Source organism: Gossypium raimondii, chromosome 9 (genome assembly GCF_025698545.1).
Source record: "Gossypium raimondii isolate GPD5lz chromosome 9, ASM2569854v1, whole genome shotgun sequence".
In the NCBI taxonomy this organism is placed as follows: Eukaryota; Viridiplantae; Streptophyta; class Magnoliopsida; order Malvales; family Malvaceae; genus Gossypium; species Gossypium raimondii.
The window spans coordinates 33369818-33392176 of record NC_068573.1 but is presented as its reverse complement, the minus strand read 5'-3'; the positions used below and the strand labels follow the sequence as shown (position 1 = coordinate 33392176).

The following is a 22359-nucleotide window of genomic DNA, read 5'->3' as shown; positions in this document are numbered from 1 at the left end:
GTTGGTGATTATTAATGGAAAAATTATGTCTGAACATATATCCGTAATTGGTTGGAAATATTGAAGTTGTTTGAAATTGTTTTGGAAAGTTGCGGGGTTTTACGTAAAAACAAGTTTGAAATGTTTAAAATTTTATAAAAAAAATTATAAGTGTTTGAGTTCTAGTAATACCTTATACACTGTTTCGACAAGGAACACGAGTAAGGGTTGTTACATTTTAGTGGTATCAGAGCTGCGGTTTAGTCGGTTCTTGGACTACTAAAATATGTGTGAAAGTCAATCTATACATGCCATAATTATATTGTGATAGTGTGATGAAATCTGACAATTTAAAATTTTGTTTTATATAGTAAATGGATCCTGACCGAAGTGTGACAGATGATGTTGAAAGTAACGCGCCGGCTCCCACACAAGGGATCGCGCATGAAGAAAGTAGACATGAGACACATAGTCAGGATGAGGCTTGGAAAGCCTTCCTTCGAATGATGAGTAATTGGTACACAGAATTTGTTCGTGCAAATCCGAATGTTCAACCTCCTCCACCCCCTCCTATTCCTCAACCGGTCCCCGTAGCTCCATAAAGTGTTGATTTGGTGAGATCAAGTAAACCTCCCGTTGACAAAATCCGAAAGCATGGGGCTGAAGATTTCAGGGCTAATGTTGATGATGATCCAGAAAAAGCAGAGTTTTGGCTTGAAAACACTATTCGGGTATTAGATGAACTATCTTGTGCTCCTGATAAATGTTTGAAATGTGCTGGAAAACATTAATATCGGTGGTTCCGAAAGAAAGAGTTACTTGGGACTTATTTCAGGAGGAATTCAAAAAGAAATATATAAGCCAACGATTTATTGATCAGAAACGCAATGAGTTTCTTGAGTTGAAGCAGGGCCGGATGTCTGTGGCAGAATATGAAAGGGAGTTTGTCAGGTTCAGCAAATATGCCCAGGAATGTGTGCTCACGGAGGCCATTATGTGTAAAAGATTCGAAGAGGGGTTAAATGAAGATATCAAATTGTATATCGGGGTTTTAGAGTTGAAAGAATTTGTAGTGCTGGTTGACCGAGCCTGTAAGGCTGAAGAACTGAGTAAAGAAAAGAGAAGAGCAGAGATGGAAGCTCGAGATGTAAGAAAAAGGTCAATGAGCAGAACATTTCAATCCCAACCAAAGAAGCTTAAAGGGATGGATCCACGACCAACTGGCTCAGTTGGGTATTCACGTAGAGACTTAGGGAGGTCATATTCTGGAGCTAAAACTCGAGCTACCTCAGTGGCAAGTATGGGTAATGTGGGGAATACTAGACCCGAGTGTCAACAGTGTGGCAGGCGACATGCTGGTGAGTGTTGGGGATTTAAACGAGCCTGTTTCAGATGTGGTTCTCAAGAACACTATATAAAAGATTGCCCTGAGAGAATAGAGGAAGAAAGATTGCAGAGAGCTGGAACAGGTGATATTGTCAGTAGAGGTAGACCACCGAGGAATACTGGGAGCAAAGCCAGTAGTAAAAGCGTGGCGAAAGATACAGCTGGGAGATCAGAAACTAGAGCGCCTGCCAAAACTTATGCCATACGTGCTCGTGAGGATGCATCATCTCCTGACGTAATTACTGGTACATTTTCTCTTCATGATATTGATGTTGTTGCTTTGATTGACCCTGGGTCTACTCATTCATATATATGTGTGAATTTAGTATCTAGTAAGAATTTGCCTGTTGAAAATACTGAATATGTGGTTAAAGTATCAAATCCTTTAGGCAAATATGTCTTAGTCGATAAGGTTTGCAAGAATTGTCCTTTGATGATTCAAGGTCACTGTTTCCTGGCTAATTTGATGTTGTTACCATTTGATGAGTTTGATGTTATTTTGGGGATGGATTGGTTGATATTGCATGATGCCAAGGTAAATTGTAGACAGAAAATCCTTGAATTGAAGTGTGAAAATGGTGAAATTCTTCGGGTTGAGGCAGAGGAGCCGAATAAACTGCCTACTGTGATTTCGCACATATCTGCTCAGAAATACATGAGAAAAGGATGTGAGGCTTATCTTGCTTATGTGTTGAATACTGGTATAACTGGGTCAAAGTTTGAATCAGTGCCGGTAGTCTGTGAATTTCCAGATGTATTTCCAGAGGAATTGCCTGGGTTACCTCCGATCAGAGAAGTTGAGTTTGCTATCGATTTGTTACCTGTTACTGCACTGATTTCTATTGCTCCATATCAGATGGCTCCGACAGAATTGAAAGAATTAAAGGCTCAGTTGCAAGAATTGAGGGATAAAGGATTTGTGAGACCGAGTTTTTCTTCTTGGGGTGCTCCTGTATTATTTGTGAAGAAGAAAGATGGCTCTATGAGGCTTTGTATTGATTACCGTCAGCTCAACAAAGTGACTATAAAGAACAAGTATCCTTTACCGAGAATTGATGATTTGTTTGACCAACTAAAAGGAGCAACAGTGTTTTCAAAGATTGACCTGAGATTTGGTTACTATCAGTTGAGAGTTAAGGAGTCCGATGTGCCAAAGACCGCTTTCAGAACGAGGTATGGACACTATGAATTTCTGGTAATGCCTTTTGGTTTAACTAATGCTCCGGCCATTTTTATGGATTTGATGAATCGAATTTTCGGACCTTATCTGGATAAGTTCGTGGTAGTGTTCATAGATGATATTTTAATTTATTCTCGGGATGAATCCGAGCATGCAGAACATTTGAGAACTGTGTTGCAGATTCTGAGGGAGAAGAAATTATATGCTAAATTCAGCAAAAGTGAGTTTTGGCTTCGCGAAGTTGGATTCTTGGGACATATAGTTTCAAGTGAAGGTATTCGGGTTGATCCAAGCAAAATTTTAGCAATTGTTGATTGGGAGCCACCAAAGAATGTGACCGAGGTTAGAAGTTTTCTGGGCTTAGCCGGCTATTACAGACGGTTTGTCAAGGGATTCTCGATGATTGCTTCTCCTATGACTAAGTTACTGCAGAAGAATGTCAAGTTTGAATGGACCGATAAATGTCGTGAGTTTTGAGAAGTTGAAGGCATTATTGACCGAGGCGCCAGTGTTGGTGCAACTTTGAGTCCGGAAGGAGTTTGTAATTTACAGTGATGCATCGTTGAATGGTCTTAGGTGTGTGTTAATGCAAGAGGGCAAAGTAATAGCTTATGCTTGAGACAATTTGAAACCACATGAGAAGAATTATCCGACACATGATTTAGAATTGGTCGCTATTGTTTTGCTTTAAAATTTGGCGTCATTATCTGTGTGGTGAGAAATGTCGAATCTTCACTGATCATAAGAGTTTAAAGTATTTAATGAATCAAAAAGACTTGAATTTGCGACAACGGAGATGGCTCGAGCTAATAAAAGACTATGAGCTAGTGATTGATTATCATCCTGGAAAAGCTAATGTTGTTGCTGATGCCTTGAGCAGGAAATCTTTATTTGCTTTGAGAGCTATGAGTACGAGATTAGCTTATTCTGATGATGGTTCAATTTTGGCTGAATTGAGGGCTAGACCGTTATTTCTTCAGCAAATTCGGGAAGCTCAAAAGAATGACATTAAATTGCAAGCCAGGAGATCTCAGTGTGAAACCGGTGTTGACTCAGATTTTCGAATTGGTTCAGATGATTGCCTGATGTTCCGGGATAGAGTATGTGTACCGAGGAATGATGAGTTAATTCAGACCATTTTATGTGAGGCACATAGTGGTGATTTGTCAGTTCACCCAGGTAGTGTGAAAATGTATAATGATTTGAAGAAATTGTATTGGTGGCCGGGCATGAAAAAGGATATCTCGAAATTTGTATCAAAGTGTTTAATTTGTCAACAAATAAAAGCTGAGCATCAAGTACCATCGGGTTTACTTCAGCCGGTAATGATTCCAGAGTGGAAGTGGGACAGTATCACGATGGATTTTGTGACAGGATTGCCTTTGACTCCAAAGAAGAAGGATGCTATTTGGGTAATTGTTGATAGACTGACAAAGTCAGCCCATTTCATTCTTGTACGTATTGATTACTCACTTGACAAGTTGGCGGAGTTATATGTTGCTGAAATAGTGAGATTACACTAGGTGCCTAAGTCTATTATATCGGATAGAGATCCGAGATTCACTTTGAGGTTTTGGATAAAGTTGCAGGAAGCTTTGGGTACAAAATTGAACTTTAGTACCGCGTTTCATCCGCAAACTGAAGGATAATCAAAAAGAGTGATTCAAGTTCTTGAAGACATGCTCCGGTGTTGTATTTTAGAATTTGAAGGCAATTGGGAGAAATATCTACCATTGGTTGAATTTGCTTACAACAATAGCTATCAGTCAAGTATACAAATGACACCGTATGAAGCATTATATGGGTGTAAGTGTAGAACTCCTTTATATTGGACTGAGCTCGGTGAGAATCGGATTCATGGAGTTGACTTGGTGAAAGAAACTGAAGAAAAAGTGAAAATAATCCGTGACTGCTTAAAGGCTGCTTCAGATCGGCAAAAGTCATATGCGGATTTAAAGAGGAAAGAGATTGAGTTTTAAGTGGGTGATAGAGAGTTTTTGAAAGTATCTCCATGGAAGAAGATTCTGAGATTTGGTCGTAAAGGCAAATTGAGTCCACGTTTTATTGGACCATATGAAGTTATTGAAAGAGTTGGACCTGTAGCTTATAGGTTAGCTTTGCCAGCAGAGTTAGAAAGGATACATAATGTATTTCATGTATCAATGTTGCGACGCTATCGTTCTGATCCTTCACATATAGTTTCTCCTACAGAAATTAAAGTTCGACTGGATATGACTTATGAGGAGGAACCGATAAAGATTCTGGCTCGAGAGGTCAAACAGTTGAGAAATAAAAGTATAGCCTTAGTGAAAGTGTCGTGGCAAAAACATGGAATGGAAGAGGCTACGTGGGAACCGGAAGAAGTTATGAGGAAACAGTACCCAAACCTCTTTTTCGGTAAGATTTTCGGGGACGAAAATCCCTGAGGGGGGGAGAATTGTAACAGCCCGATTCTGGGCCTAGTCGGAACAGTGGTTTCGGGACCACAAATCCGACAAGGGAAAATATGACTATTATTATATTTTTATGGTCTACAATTTTACGGAAAAATTTTGTAAAAATTTCGTTCAAAAATTTCGACGTTTGGGCACTCAATTTAGTAAAAAGGACTAAATTGTAAAAAGTGCAAAAGTTGAGTTCTAATGTTAGAAGTGTCAAATTGTTATGAAATTCTAAATTGGGGGTCCTTATGTGGTAATTAGACCATTAGTTAACTGATGGACAAAAATAGACATAAGAAATAGGTGAAATAGATTTTTTTAAATGGGGGCATTTTGGTCATTAGTAAATAAATAGAATTAAAATGAGAAAAAGATGGAAAAATGGTGTCCATCTTCATTAAGTTGCTGCCAAAATTTGGAAGACACCATAGCTAGGGTTTCTTTGCTTTCTCAAGCTCATAGTAAGTGCATCCTAGCCCCGTTTTTAATGTTCTTTGCATTTTTGAAATCCTCGTAGCTCGGTTTAGCTTATTTTATTGTTAATTCATGTTAGGGTTTATATTTGGAAAAATACCCATAGGTGAAAAGCGTTTATTTTACTGTTTTATGGTGGAATATGAAGCTAGAAATTATGTTAAACAACTTTTGCTAAGCGATTTTAAACGAAAACGGGTAAATTGACATAATAGGTAAAAATAGTTAATGTTCAAAAGTATGTGTTAGAGTGAGAATTTGATGTTGCCATAGAAGGGAAAAATGTTCAGCATGTCATAAAACATAAGAATAAGTGATGAAGTTTAATTTCCGAGCTTGGGGACAAAAGTGTAATTATGCAAAAGTTTGGGGGCAATATTGTAATTTTTCAAAAAGTTGGGTGGTGGATTAATTTAATAAATGTGGACATTAAATGAGTTAAATTTGCCATTATAGATCAAGAAAGACGAGAAGACTACCTCAAACGGGGAAAAGAGAAGGTAGTGGAGTAAATTACAAAATTTCTATATTTTGCACCGACGTAAGTAAACATGTGATTTAATGCATTATTTTGATATTATCCAATATATGTTAGTATTTAATAGAACATAGAATAAATATTTGGCAAGATCCTAAAAATGTGGTTAAGTTGGGAAATGTGGTAAAGTGTTGAAAATATGGGTTTCGGTTGAACACTCGGAATAAGCCGGAGTACATTGAATATGAAGGGGTTGCTAAGTGTTGATTGCCCGACTCATTGGTGGTTGCTAAGTGCTGATTCCACCGTATCTTTAAATATAAAAGGGGTTGCTAAGTGCTGATTCCCCCAAGGGGTTGCTAAGTGCTGATTCCCCAATTCATTGATGGTTGCTAAGTGCTGATTCCACAGTATCTTTAAATGTGAAGGGAGTTGCTAAGTGCTGATTCCCCCAAGGGGTTGCTAAGTTATGATTCCCTGAATGATTGGTGGTTGCTAAGTGCCTATGATTCCCTGAATGATTGGTGGTTGCTAAGTGCTGATTCCACCATATCTTTGAATGTGAAAGGGGTTGCTAAGTGCTGATTCCCCGAATCACTGGTGGTTGCTAAGTGCTGAATCCACCGATAACGGTTAACATTTTGAGTGTTCAACGAGGAAATTGGGAAGGTGAATATTTATGTATGGTGGACAAATTTATGAGAGGAATATTGGGTTTGATACATAGTCAACCCATGTATAAGGTAAGAGGAAGTATCAAAAACTACAAAAGAGCAAATTAAATATAAAACTGTTTTGAACAACGGCAGTTGGGCAACTTTGAAAAATCACCATAAATGGTGGAAAGTGAATTGGAGGTTGAATAATATATGAAATTAAATCTGAGTGAATCTATTTTCATATGAAAGAAACAGAGCAAGCAAAAGAGTTGTATATTTGGGGATATTTGAACTTATTTGAGACAGGGCTGGATTGATTTCGAAATCCCATGTTCCAACTTTGGAAAATCACCAAAAATTTTTAAAAAATAATTATGGCCTAAAATTTATATGCCTGGATTCCTTATTGAGTCTATTTTTAATACAAACAAACGAGACCATTTTTTTGAATTTTGTACAGAGAGTTAAGTAAATTTTAGTAAAGGGAGGGCAGAACCATCGAGTAGTGAAACAGGGGAATCTTTAATGAATAAAATGTACTAATTGGATAAATAAAAAATTCTGAAAATTTTATGGTGGAAAGGTATATGAGTCTAGTTTTGGGTAAAATTTATGGAACTTAATTTGGAGTCCTGTAGCTCCAGATAAAAATAAATTAACATCTGTGACGTAGAAAGACAGTTTGCTGGAAATTAAACGAACCTTGAAATTTATGTGTGACTAAAATTATGTTGCTATGAAATCATGTGGGAAATTTATTTATTTGTCATATGTTTACTTACTAAGCTATATGCTTACTCGTTTTTATTTTCCCTTGATTATAGCGACATCACCAAATTTCGAATTTGGACGAAGTCAGGAAATCATCCACACTATCATAAAATTTTTGGGTATTTTGTAATTAATATTTTGAAATATGGCATGTATAGATGACTTTATGTGATGTGGTATAAATATATATATAGTGTTGTTCGGTTTAATATGTTGGTAATTATTAATGGAAAAATTATGTCTGAACATATATCTGTAATTGGTTGGAAATATTGAAGTTGTTTGAAATTGTTTTTGGAAAGTTGCAGGGGGTTTTACGTAAAAACAAGCGAAATGTCACGAATTTTTATAAAAAAAATTATAAGTGTTTGAGTTCTAGTAATACCTTATACTCTGTTTCGGCAAGGAACACGGGTAAGGGGTGTTACATATGCATTGATCCCTTATTAACATTTTGGTAAAACCAAATAAAGAGAGAACTTGGTCCTTTGTAAGCTATGAAAAACTTAATGACTCTTGATAATTTTGTGGATTTTTAGATAATACGATTAAACATTGTAGATCCAAACAATTGAGTATTAATAGTTGTAAATCTAAGCTTAATTTTGGTCCATAATTGAGAGCATTTCCACTAAAAGGGAGAGATATGAGATTAAAGGGGTGGGATTATAATTTTTTTTATTTAAGAAAAAGAAAGAAGATGGTGATGTGGGGTGAGCTCCCCTAAATTTTTTGAGAAAGATTTGTTAGAGTTGGGTGTGGAAAAGGGTGTTTACACTAATGTTAATAGTGAGAATTGTAAAGGGAAGTTGGTTTGGGATTTTGAGGGGATAGGAACCAACGAATTAAGGAAGAGTGAGCGGGTGATATTGAATGAACGTTCTATGATGGGTAGAGTACAAGGTAAGGGTTGTATAGCTGGGGAGAGTAAGAGAGTAATGAGTGAGAGCTTGGGTAGTGGTGGGGGGTTTATTATGAAGGAGATTTCTAAGTCTAGTTGTAGTAAAGTTGTTCTAGTTACTAAGGACTTTGAGTTCTTTGAGACCTTGTAAGGATCTGGTGAAGGGGAAGAAGGACGAAATGTTATGTGTTGACACCATTTTTTTTGATAAAACAGGGTCAACTTGGATCTTGAAAAAGAAAACGAAAATGGGAGTCGCCACCAATCTTTTTTTATGCGGTGTGATTGGGTTACCTCGAAAAGTGGTTATTCATTAAAACAACAATGTTGGTCTACAAGATTCAGAAAAATGAGTTTGGGAGTCGGTTACGTACGAGGAAGGATTAGCACCCTCGTAACGCCCAAAATTGGTACCTAGTTGATTAATTAGTGTCTTAGTGTCGAGAATTGGAAACTTTGAAGAGATTCAAAATACGATCCTTGTATTATAAAAAAAAAACTTGTATAAATCAAATTACATGTTAAGACCCTCTCATTTCGGAAAGAGAAAATGTCACACCCAATGAGTTAGGGCATGATATTTTACCTCCTCAAAAATGAGTTTGTCCTAAAAAAACTTGTGCAATAAAATTTAAAAGGATATTCAATTGTTTAAGTTAGATGAAGAAATCGCAGCCCAATACGTTAGGGCACAATTTCTCAAAATTCTAAACATTAAATATTGCCTTTATTATTTTTTAGAAAAATCATCATCTCGAGAAAACAACGTATCATATCCAATGCGTTAGGACATAACGTATTGAATTCCTGATAATGAGCTTTTTATTTATGTTTTTTGATTAAAGAGCATTCTCGATTATTTAGATTCAACGAAGAAAATTGGAACCCAATACATTAGGGCCAATCCTCTCGAAGATCCCAAATACCGAGTATTGCCTTTATTTTCAAAATTTTTCTCTTTGAATTTGGATAAAAAATTATATATGACGGAATAACAATTATGATAATGTATGTAAAAATAATACGAGCAAAAAAACAAAATAAATAAATAAATAAAAGACGAATCAATTATATATACAATAACAAGTAAATAAACGAATAGAACTAAAACGTTCTTTTAAAATAATAACGAACACGTAAATAAATAAATAATAACAATAAAGAAAATGAATAAAATTATAAAAAATACAAAAAGATATGTATGTATGTATATATATAAAAATATGTATATGAAAATTATAAAATATAAAAAAATAAGTATGTATATATTTATATAAATAAATTATAAAAATATGTACGTGTATATATATTTATAAAAGGATACATGTAAGTATGTATATATATATATAAATTTAAAATGCGCATATAAATACATACATGTATATAAATGATAAAATATATAAAAAATATAAACGTATATATGTATGTAAATATTAAATATGTATATATGTGTATATATATATAGAAGCAATTATATAATAATAATATAATGAGATACATATATTTAAAATTTACATAGTAAGTATGAACATAAATATGATGATAATAACAATAATATTACTACTACTACTACTACTACTACTAATAATAATAATAATAATAATAATAATAATAATTTATTAGTTTTAATAATAAAATAACTAAAATACAAACAGTGGGCTAAGTTGAATTTAAAAGATAAAATTTGGGGTCAAATCGCAAATAAATTAAAGGGGAAGGACTACGTTGAATGCGCGAATAACAATGAGGGACCAAATGGGAAATAATCCCGCCCTCCAAAACGCACAGCTTTCAGGTGGATCGAATTGAAATCTAAAATAAATTGTAGGGCAAATTTAAAAATAAAAAAAAACTTAAATGCAAAACAAATTAAAAGCGGAAGGGCTAAAGGTGTAATTAGCCCTTCAGCTTAAAAACGCAGGGGCCCTGGCCTGGAGCGGGTCGGGTAATCGGGCAATGTTAAAATGACGCCGTTTTGGCGCCTGAAACTTAGGCCCAAAACGACGTCGTATGGCCTACACTATAAATAGAATTTTTTTAAGCCAAAAAATCATTTCAGCCCTATTTAAAAAAAAAATCTGCCAAACTCTCTCAACCTCTCTCTACTCTCCCTCTCCCCCATTAGCTTCGGCCGCCAGACCACCGTGACGTCTGCCGGTCGCCGGCAACGGAGTCACCGTACACGGTGGTTGGTAAAAAAGAAAAAGGAGCCTTTTGACCACCTTAACGTCCTCTACCCCGATCTAAGGCCAAATAAACCAAAAAAAAAAAAGAGAATCCTTCGTATCTACCTCCCCTTTGCTGCGACCATTCGTCTAACCCCGAGGGTTAATCAGCCTTACAAAACGGAGAATGGGACACCGGCAAACAGGTAAAAGATTTTGTTTGATTTTTTTATATGTAAATATAATAAAAACAAATAATAGAAGATAAAAAAATTGAAGCGAAGATTTAAAAATAGCAGTAAATGTAAACCTTTCGGGCTTTGTATTGATTTTTGTTCTCTTTCTATTCGATTTTCCGTGTAAAAATTACATGGTTATTTTCGTGGCTTTTATAGCCACGATTACACTGTTGGTCTATGTGATTGTTTGGACTAATAATACACTAGACATGACCCAGGTAGAATTAATCTTAGATTTGTTTATAGATTTATTCACTTGTGATGTTCATATTGTGATTTACTTTAATAAGTGACAGATTATACGTGTGTGACTCATATATTTTGATGTATTAAATGCCTGAGTTCAATTTGTAATAGAGTTGAAAGTTAATACGTTGGGTATACGACTTTTGCATGACATGACTTCACTTAAAATAGTGGAATTCATAGCCTAATAGAGGGTCAATGATATACTCTCATAGACATTATATGGTTGATGAAAAAGTAACGTGACAATGAGTTATTTGTTTAGGATAAATGATTTAATTACTATTTGTTAGTAATTGACTTTTTCATGAAGAGATATGTAATAATTATCATGAGATGAAATAAGATTATATTGAGTGAATGTATTTAACCCAAAGAGATTAAGAAGATTCTATGAAGGTAACCCATATATAACAAGATCATTGGACAAAAACTTCATAAGTTGCTTTCGTAATGAATCATAGGGAGAGTTTAGTCATGATACTTTTTGTGGGTTGACTCCTTAACTAAATGATGTTGTAATTAATATATGATGATTCGAAACTTAATTACAAATTATCTTAGCCCTAATTATATATATTGAATAGGACCCTTTGCTAGCTCGGTACAACTTTTACGGTTTGCATTCGAAACCGATACAATGAATAAATGAAAACAACAAATTAGAAAAATAGATCTCATGTATCATTATCCACAACAAATGTGTTCTCTCGTTATGAACAAGAGATAACTTAGAGATTAATTCCTCGAATTATTGTTTAATTGTTGTTAATAAATAATTGAAATTTAAAGTAGAAATTAAATCAATTAGTCATCGCGGTTTTATTGAATAAGACAATTAAATTTATTTACTCATAAATTCTAGTACAATAAAATTGTTATGACTTTAATAAAATCAGAATCGAGTTGAGATTTGAGTAAATTAATTAATTTTATTATAAATAAACAATGTTTTGGGAATAAAAAAAAATTATCATTGATGGTGAATAAATTATATGAGTTAGTTAAAAGTTTGAATAACACATATAATTATACTCAATATATGAGATAGGCACAATAAACCCATCTCCGGGCGACACACAAGGTTCCCACAAAGCGGTATGTGTTGCTCACCTAATAATCCTATTAGGATTAATGTATTTTTATTAAAATATTTTCGTTTATCTAAAACTCTTATAATTTTATAATCTTTTATAAATATATAAAAAAAAAGTAAAAAATCAAACCCAATTGAATTGAATTCAACTAACCCCTATATACTATTACTTTATAAAACAAGTCTAACACCAACATTATATAATTGAGGGAAATTACGGACTCACCCCTACATACTATTAGTTTATAGAACATGTTGAATAATTAATTATGGACTTGCATGGGGCGAAAGTAATGATGTGTCTGATTCTTTGTTTTTTCATATTCAAGCTTCTCTATTCACATATTTTGATTGCCAGATAAATCGACAGTAATTAATGCTCTGATTTGTACTTCATCCGCCTCGTAAAAAACAATCCAATCGTCTGCATATTGGCCCAAATTGCTTAACTTTAGTACCCCTATTGAAGCCTTTTCGTCGAAGAACCATTAACCAGTACAGACTTAGAAAGGGGTGAGGTGCAAAACCCAACCCATCTTCACCATAACAAATTCCAGGAAATCTCAATCAACACATCTTCAATTTCACATTATTACTAATTGTAGTGTGACTTAGACATTACTTTATGAGTTTCTCCTCCTTTTAAGACAAACAAATTTTTTTAGGGGCTTATGTTGATATTTCACCATGCACAAATGTTAGAGGTACCGTTAACTCCGATTCATATTACATATATCATTTATGATTTGAGCGTATAAATAGAGTGGATTCAACCCAACATGAAAAAAAGATACATATGTGTATATTTAGACATTGTCTGGGTAATTAATTAATAAAGAGAAGCAACTAATTAATTAATTCCTATGGTTTAATTTGAATGGCTTTGAGATCAGCATAGTACTGAGCCATCCATCCTTTTATGATCTTCACCTCTGTTTCTCGTTGCTTCACCAACCATTCTGGATCGCTTTCCATTTCTGGAAGTATATCCAAGCAATGAGATCCTGCATTTTATACATTATTATCACTATCTTTTCATTCTTTTTTATGGAGATATATATAGTTATGCTTACCATTTACAGTATGTACGGCAAGAATACTTTCCGAAATGTTTTCCAAAACCCTACATTAAATTAAAACATAATAACATTAGAGATAAATTTGACATTTTCTTGTCCAAGACCTTTTTAGTCTTGCATTTTCATATGGGTCTCAATTAAGTTTAAACTCAAATTAAGTCGAATCTTTAAATAAGTCTCAATTTTGTTTTATCCATTCACAAGATTCAAATTAAAAAGTTTTATTTAAAAAAAATCCAACTTCTTATAACTCAACATAACAATTACCCGCCCCGACTGTAGGGATCTCGCAATCCATTTGAAAAAATGATGTTGCTACCAAATCTGTGGAGAACAAGTTCTATATTCTGCAAAATTTTGCATTAGTAAAAATTAAAGTTGTATGTATAGTAAAATAAGAGTAAGAAAAAGAAATATAGTGAAGAAAAGATTGAAAGTACATGGCCACCGTAGTAAGAAGTGACCCAATGAGGGCGAGGAGGAACGCCATAGAGTGACTTGCATTCTTGTAAAAAGTAGTTTAGGTTGAATGGCTCAGGTTGGAACATCGTCCTTTTCCCGATGCCTATGGGTATCACCATTTCACTGCATGTCTAAATTTATGATTTATCTTATTAAAATATGAAAATAGCCTATACGGGATACCTTACAATATTGTTAAAAAATGGTTTATCTTAAATAGCTTATTAAAATATGTTATTGTAGATGACACAACAATTGTTTAGATATTGTATAAATTTATGCTTAATTAGTAATATTGTAATATAATAAATATTTTAAAAATACATACATAATATCGTAATATAATAAAACTTTAAAACTTAATTTAATAACATAAAGCTTTATTCTTTAAAAAGAAAACGTAAAACTTTATGGTTTTATCTTATTTTATTATAAATATTGTATAAATTTATGCTTAATTGGTAATGTGTTAATGTAATAGATTTTTAAAATGACGTAATATAGCACTCAATGAATATCGTATAATGTCATAATATAATAAAACTTTAAAACTTAATAACATAAATCATTACGTATAAATTTATGATTTGCCTTTTTTATTATGATATTTTATTAAAATTTTAAAATTGATAATTTAATTAAGTTGATATTCATAAATTAAAAAATTGTCACGTGTCATTAAAATAAGTTGTCTACATTAGCGGTCAACTTAAGATATTGAAAGATAATATATATCATTTAAATTTTAATATCTTTACTTTAATTTAATATATATACTATAATTAATTAATCTAAATAATTATCACTAACTATTATGGTTAAAGCGCCTGAATTTTTCTTTAAAAACATCAACTTTAATTATAAAAAAAATTTCATGTAAATATTTTAACTAATGTTAATCATTTGAACTATCTAATGATTTTATAGAAAAAAAAAAAAGAAAAATCACTATGCCAAATTAAAGTGGAAAACTTAAATTTCAAATTTGAACATAGTAGAGAGTAGACCCGTCTATGGGGTGGGTTGGTTGAATCTCGATTCCAAATTTTTTTGTCAAATCCAAGCTCATTTTCAGCTTGATCAATAATAATAATAATAATAATAATAATAATAATAATAATAATAATAAAACTCATTTCACTATTCAAAAATTAGTAAAATATTAAAATATATTTTATATCAATATTTTAAAATTAAATTTTAAATATTCTTTTATTGTTTAAATTAAATTCAAATTGAGTCAAGACGATCCAAAAAAAAAAACCTTCAAGCCTTGCCTAAATCAAGTCAAGCCTATCAAACTAAGCGAGTTGCCCAACTCATGAACAAGTCTAGTAGAGAGATCAAATCATAATTTGACTTTAAATAAAAAATGGGGTGATAGATTGTTAAAAAAAACATTATATCCCAATTATTGATTCAAATATTAAAAAAAAAAAGTTGATTGGACCTTACATCAATTGACATCGTTGCTATAGTACAACAATAAATAAAACATGAGTTTGAATATATTTAAACATATTTTTCTTATAATTTAGAGGTTTAAAATGATAAAGGATAGAAATAGAGATTATATAAAAATTAGATAAATATTTAATAAACAAATCTCGGACATATAAAGCAATAATAATTTTGATGGTCGTGGTGCTGTTGCTCCGTCGATATCGTTATTAAGGTTAATTGTGTAATCATCAACAATGTTTTAAAGATGATTTATTGATTACTTAAATTGGAATGAAATTTTATTTTGAAAAATCGATGATTTAACTTTTCTTGAAAACATATTCTAAATTTATTTTCAAGTCATTTTATACATAGAGAAAGATCATTTTATTATATAAAAAGAAAGGAAAGTATTTGGTAAATTATGAGTTTTAAACTTTATAAAAATATAATAAAATATTAAAATATATTTTAAAAATAATATGGATATACTAAATACTCATAAAAAATATCGTTTTCTATTTAGGCATCTTAATACAAATTCAATTAAATAAGTAAAATCTACCAAACGTAGCCCCAAAGTTGGTTATATATATTCGGTTTTAGCATTGTAATTATATTCATGGCATTAATATTGTTAATGTCATTTATTAATTAGTTTAAGGGTTGGGCCAAAAATAATGGTAATTGTTAATTACCTAAAAAAGATAATATATTTGGAGGGTTTTTTATCCTTATAATATTGTGGGAAGGAGAAAGAGATGAAAATGTTTCAACTTAAGAGCTCTAACTAATGTCTCAAATAAGTTCTGGTATTTGAATTCAAGTTTAATAGAATGTAAGTATGATTTGCCAAAAAAATACATGTATATTACCTGCCATCTCCACCCAACATCTGTTTCGGATTTATTGGTTGGTGGATTAATATAGCAAGAACGATTCCCCTTATAAGCAACAACGCCTGCAAAAATCTTGTCAAGAATATCTTGCTTTTCATTTGCTCCATCGATTCCTCCACATACCACCGTTACCGGATACCGTGGGGGTCTATCATATTGTGCTGCTACGGCATACATATTCTCCAACTCGTTTTTCAGCTCTGAAGAACTCTTCAAAGGTCTTGTAACCCAAAATATCAATTAATTACTCAAAATTAATTGTACTTTTTATATAATTATATGCATGCTTTTAAATATAATAATGAATGTATATTGAAATGTAATGGGGAATTGGATGTTCATACTTGCAAGTTTTGAAAATCATGCTGAGGGTTGAAAGACCATTGGGTTGGGAAGCAATTCTGTCGATTACAGACCATGAATTTCGTATGGTTTGGTAGCAGGTCTCACTCGCTTCCTGCGTACATGATTTCCATATCACATTAAAATTTAATGCAGGAGGTGAAGAAAAATTTAGACGAAAGTTAAGGGTAATAAATACCCTAAAATCCTTAGTGACGACTGAAAAGTAAGCTCCCCTTGGTGTAATTTTGTCGAAGTAAAGAATTGGAGCTGACGAGGCCAAAGCTCCCAAAGCAACATGAGGATACTTTAAACGTAACCATGAAGCAAGCACTGTTTTCATTTCCATTGAAAAACAAAAATGATTACCAACAGTAACGGACGGGGGCGACCAAAAATTATACAATTTTAAGGGGTCCAAGTTCAAAAAGTTTGGGCTAAAAGGTTAAGAATTTTACGATAATGATTGTACTTACTTCCTCCATAGGATCCTCCAACAACGATGACCGGAGAATAAAAAGCACGAAGTTTGTTCTTGATATGCATGATGATTTCTGCATAGTCAGCTATAGCTTGTGCAGAGTTGAAATACCCCAAAGTGCTTGCATTTTTAAAGGCTTCTTCTCTTGATCCAAATGGTATTGATTTCCCATAGTATCGATGCTGATGAAAGTAAATATATCCATACTCAATGTCAGGGAAAGTTTTTTTGTTTTTTTTAATATATATTTTCAATTATTTACCTCAATGTAGACGAGAAGAGCATTGAAGCGGACGGCATTATCATTGAGAAAACCGATTACGGTAAGATCGCCGTCGAGAGGCCCCTCGGCTCCGAGATAGGCTAAAACCGGCGCACTCTTCTTTGCTCCGCCCCAATACTTGAAATTCATGACGTATCTTTGTTGGAAAGTGGCGTAGCTTTGAGGTTGGTAGTTGAAGTGATCAAGTGTTTGAGGGTAATAAAAAGTTCGAAGATCTGAAACTGTTGCAGACGATAGAAAATCAGGGTGTTCAATGATTACTCCTCTCGTAGGGCTGAGCCTCGGAATGTCGGTCCGGCCAGCGGAGATGCCGGTCAACAAAATTGAAAGAACCATAACCATGAATGGAAGCCATTGGACTGGAAATTTAGGAGAATAGTTCATTGCTCTCAATATAATTTCCGTAACAGTATTTGTTAGGCTTTTTTTGAGCTTCAAAGCTTCTACCAATGCCAAGGTCCAAGACAACTATTGCTGAAATATATATAGTTATAAGGAATTTATTTAGGGTTTTTCTTGCAAAAAAAAAAAAGGTTTACAAGAAAATGAGGTTTTTTACAAAATTATTATAAAAAAATTAAAAATAACCAAAATATTATTTTTTTATTTACGAAAATATACCAAAAACAAAAAAAAAAACAAAAAAAAGCCTGCACGGATTTGACAACTCCCTGGTGGAGGGAAAGAGATTGGCGGCACCGATGGTGCCAAAGTCATTGGTGGCACCAGTATTATAATGGGGCCGATGGGTGGGGGGGGGGAAGAAGGAGAGGGAAAGAAAGAAAGAAATAAAGGAAGGAAAAGAAAGAAAAGGAAAGGAGAGGAGAGGAAAGAAAGAAAAATAAGGAAAGAAAAGGAAAGGAGAAGAAAAAGAAAGAAAAAGAAGGAAAGGAGGAGAAAAAAAAAAGAAAGAAGAAGAAGAGGGAAGGAAGGAAAAAAAAGAAAAAAAGGTAATTTTATTATAAATTTAATTTTTTGTAATATTTGTGTGTTAAAATTTATGTTATGTACATTACACGTATTTTATTATTTTATTTAGCATATATATTTTATGAAATATATTTAGAATGAAAAATTTATGGTATGTACATTGTAGGTTGATTATGAATTTTTTTATGAAATTTACTTAGAATGTTGAAATTAGTTTTTTAGAAAAATAGCATTAAAAGTAAAATGATAAAGAAATATATTTAAGAAAACATAAAATACGAAAAGAAAAAACGAAATTGTATATTCACGAAAGTAATAAAATGCGAAAAAATTTGTATTTGTAATAAATTTCAAACATAATGCACTGAAATAATGTAAAATTATAAAATTAAAAATTACGATATTTTTAAAATAATAAAATGCGGATAAAAAATACGAACAAATGGTCAAGTAAGAGTGTATTAGTAACTTTTTAAAATTCAGAAATAATTAATACAAATAATTGAAACAAAATGTACTAAAATAATATAAAATAATAAAATATGAAAATAATATATTTTTATTGAAAGTAATAAAATCGAGAAAATAATACGAGCAAAAGGTAGGGATAAGGGTTTTTAGGTTTTTACCAAAATATTACAAAAAAATAAAAAAAATACCAAAATATTATAAAGTTTTTTTTATTTACCAAAATAATAGAAAAAAAAAGGCTGATGGAGGGGAATAAAAAGGCGGCACCAAAATGTGACAATTTGCTTTCTAAGCCCTCCTTATTTATTATTTTCTCTTATTCCCCTTCAACACACTAAATTAATAAATTTCAAACATTATGCAATGAAATAATGTAAAATTATAAAATTAAAAATTATAATATTTTTTAAAATAATAAAATGCGGAGAAAAAAATACGAACAAATGGCGGAAGTAAGAGTGTATTACTAACTTTTTTAAAAATTCAGAAATAATTAATACAAAATATTTCAAACAAAATGTACTGAAATAATATAAAATAATAAAAATACGAAAATAATATATTTTTATTGAAAGTAATAAAAATCGGAAAAATAATACGAGCAAAGGGCAGGGATAATTTTTTTTTTCTTACACCAAATTAATTTAAAAAATACACTAAATTAATAAATTTCAACTTGCAGGCATTGCAATGGCTTCATTGATTCGACCGATAGACACATATCTGATGCGGCTAATAACTCGGTATGATTTATTATTTTTTAATCACGGGTTCTATTTATTTAAAAAGGATATACGTAGTATATACAAATAAATTATGTTATCGTAATATTTTTTCTGTAATTTAACACTATCAGGACTCGTACCGAATATTAAGGGGCCGTGTGAGTGTTTTAAAGAAAGCTCCAGATGCACGATTGGTGCCGTACTTGGAGCAAGCTAGATTTGGGTCAGTAGCATTGATCCAATCCTCCGACTTGCGCTTTGATTTATTATCTGCGCTAGTGGAGCGGTGGTGCCCGGAGACCTACACTTTTCATTTTCCGTGCGGGGAGTGCACGGTGACCTTGGAGGATGTTGCATTATAGCTTGGGCTCCCAATTGACGGGAGTCTCGTAACGGGAGTATCTTCATTTACCAATCCGGCTGCACTTTGTTATCAGCTCTTAGGAGACTTGCCAGAGGACGGTGAGTCATATTTTTTGGGCTTAAAATTTACATGGCTGAAAGCCAAATTTGGACAATTATCAGCGACTGCCACCGAAGGTAAGTTGATGTGCGCTGCTCGAGCGTACATCATGCATATCGTAGGGGGAGTACTCATGCCCGATGCAAACAACGACAAGGTGCATTTGATGTACTTGCCCCTATTAGCTGATTTGTCCAGTGTTAGCTCCTATAGCTGGGGCTCTGCCGTGCTAGCAGTGTTGTATCGGGAGCTTTTTCGGGGGACAAACCCGGATGTTGTAGACATCGGCGGATGCCTCACATTGCTGCAGTCCTGGGCGCTGTATCGAATGCCATTTTTGGCATCGATTATCACCAACCGTATGTTTATCCACTGCTGAACATGTGATAAAATATAACTTCTTATTATTTGTAGTCATAATATATCGACTAATGTTACCAACCCTAAACCCTATATTTATTTTTTGTAGGTGGAGTGTTCGTCCGGGTATCGGGAAGTCGTACACTGTCCGGATATACAGCCTCATGATCGAACAATATGCCCGGGAAGGGGTAAGCTGCTATTCTAATATTCATGACATCTTACTTTCTATATCTTACTCACACGTTATGGCTAATTATAACCATGTTCTTAATCATGCAGTTTATATAGACGCCATACTGTACGCCGGGAATTACAGATGTGGTACCCTCGCCTGCATATGTGCATTCCTACATATGATGCACTAACACACCAATTATAAATTTCAATATGGTCGAGTGGTATCACGGAGATCGGGTGCTACGACAATTTGGCTGCATCCAACCTATCCCGGATTCGCCGTGTGAGGTGGGGGAAGTTCACGACATGAATAAGAGAGGAAAATCGATGTTGGATTGGGAATTAAGCACCGAAAATTTGTGGCACTGTGGAACGATCGATTGCGTCGAAGACCTCAAATGGTTATGGCTACCGAATCACAACCATCATTAGAGTATATACAATGGTACTATAGTTGCGGGAAGCCATATATACTTGGAGGCCAGTCGACTGTAGTCCCTCCGCATGTGCAGCGACCTGGGGGATCGGCCACAGTGGCCCCGATAAATCTGGATCCTATGGCATATTATTCTCCGGAACCACCAGAGCCCGAGCAGGAGCCCCAGCCAGAGCCACAGCCAGATCCGGAACAATCACGTTCACTTGTCGGTTCAGATAGCTATCATCCGGATTTCTCGGGCACTGATTATTTGCTAAGCATCTTAGGGGCAGAATACGCATACGAATTTGAACTCTTCGGATCCTACACGCCTGGCCCATATCCGCAGCATTATGGGACTCCCTCCGCAGCATTAAGTTCGTGGATGCCAAACGAGGGACCTGCTCCAAATGATTTCCTCCCTATTTTTACTACATCTCTACCTGCGCCAAATGATAATGTTGGTCATCACAGACACCTAGAACGTGGCCGTCGACTTCCGAATAGGTATACCCTTGGGACTACACCATCGAACCATCAATTTTAGGGGTGCATGTCACATTTTTGTACATTAACACGTTTGTACTTTTTTGTATAAATTTAATTATTCCAATTTAATTCGTCTAATTTAATTATTCCAGTTTTAGTTATTATGCTTATTGTTCAACTTCTTTTTACCAATTTAATTATTTTAAATTTGCATTATATTAAAGGTTAATTTAAGGTTATATGCCTTCATTTTCGATACAATTTTATAACTTAATTTGGATACAATGTAATCATAATCATAAGCTGAAGAGGTATACTTATTTTATACTTTTTTATCATTACACATATAAATTTTATAGTGTTAGGTCAATTATGACCCGATCTAGATGACTGTCCAACATGAAAGTTTCGGTTAGGGCATTTATTCCTACTATGACCACTTAATCTGCATATTCCACAACGCTTTCCGTTAGACTTCTCCTTGATGTCCATTTCATTACGGATTCTGCTTGACTGCGGACGACCTCTCGGATTCCTCTGCAGCCCTCTGTCTGGGAGAAGCTCGAAAGTCGTCGGATGCACCTCCCACGTAGATAGGTCAGGCAAGACGGGGAACTCATTTTCCCAGACACGCAATGTGCGCTCCAGCGTGTACACATCATCGACATATTGTTCAACATTAAGGTTGACTTTAGCACACGCTGTCACGACATGCGCACAGGGATAATGAAGTGTTTCGAACCTCCTGCACTAGCACTGTCGGATCTGGAGATCAACTCCGTAGGACCTAGTTGGTATACCAGGTCGACGACTGATGGTCTCAGTAACTCGAAATGTTTCCACTCGTCGTGAATATATTTCTACATTCATTGACCTCGCCAACCGATGGTTTGCGACCATTGCATCCCTAACATGTTCGACAAACACGTGTCCCGCCTCAATCTGGTCGACTTGTTGCTGACCCATTCTTGACATCAAAGTAGCCAGCCTGTAGAAAGTAGCAGAAAATACAGATGCAATCGAAAGATGATGTGTTTTCAACAAGACAGCGTTGATCCCCTCGACTAAGTTTGTGGTCATTTGGCCATAACGAAAGCCCTCGTCAAAACTTTGAGCCCATTGCCACGGCTCTATTGTGACCAACCATTGTCAGAAAGATGTGTTTGTCTGCCCCTCCATGTCACTCTCAAGTCGGATCATTTTTTGCCGGAACATATGTGACTCTAACTCGTACGCTGTATACGTATTAAGAAAAAATAAGTTCTAGTAACTCGATAACATAAAACATTACAACTTATATTGAAAATATAAGGTTATCG

At 33.9% G+C, this 22359-nt stretch overlaps 1 protein-coding gene across 2 annotated transcripts; it reads right to left on the bottom strand.

Annotated features, from left to right (window-relative positions):
* Positions 1-12720: 12720 nt before the first annotated feature.
* LOC105799131 (uncharacterized) lies at positions 12721-17481 on the bottom strand. Of its 2 annotated transcripts, none has more exons than XM_052620609.1 (9): positions 16984-17481; positions 16717-16903; positions 16440-16573; positions 16243-16355; positions 15875-16118; positions 13535-13687; positions 13362-13441; positions 13089-13138; positions 12721-12992 (listed from the first exon to the last, which is right to left on the bottom strand). In XM_052620609.1, exons 1-9 carry the CDS (start codon positions 17386-17388, stop codon positions 12877-12879), a joined length of 1482 nt encoding a protein of 493 aa, XP_052476569.1. In that variant the 5' UTR covers positions 17389-17481; the 3' UTR covers positions 12721-12876. The 2 variants fall into 2 exon arrangements, with proteins under 2 accessions (XP_052476569.1, XP_012484984.1); XM_012629530.2 differs by having other exon boundaries at positions 12721-13019; positions 16984-17480.
* Between the last annotated feature and the right edge of the window lie 4878 nt (positions 17482-22359).

Coding starts and splice junctions, on each gene's coding strand:
- LOC105799131 (XM_012629530.2), bottom strand. CDS start 17,388: ATGAACTATTCTCCTAAATTTCCAGTCCAATGGCTTCCATTCATGGTT. Junction 16,356..16,439: donor TCGTCACTAAGGATTTTAGG/GTATTTATTACC, acceptor TCATGTACGCAG/GAAGCGAGTGAGACCTGCTA. Junction 13,139..13,361: donor GATCCCTACAGTCGGGGCGG/GTAATTGTTATG, acceptor AATTTAATGTAG/GGTTTTGGAAAACATTTCGG.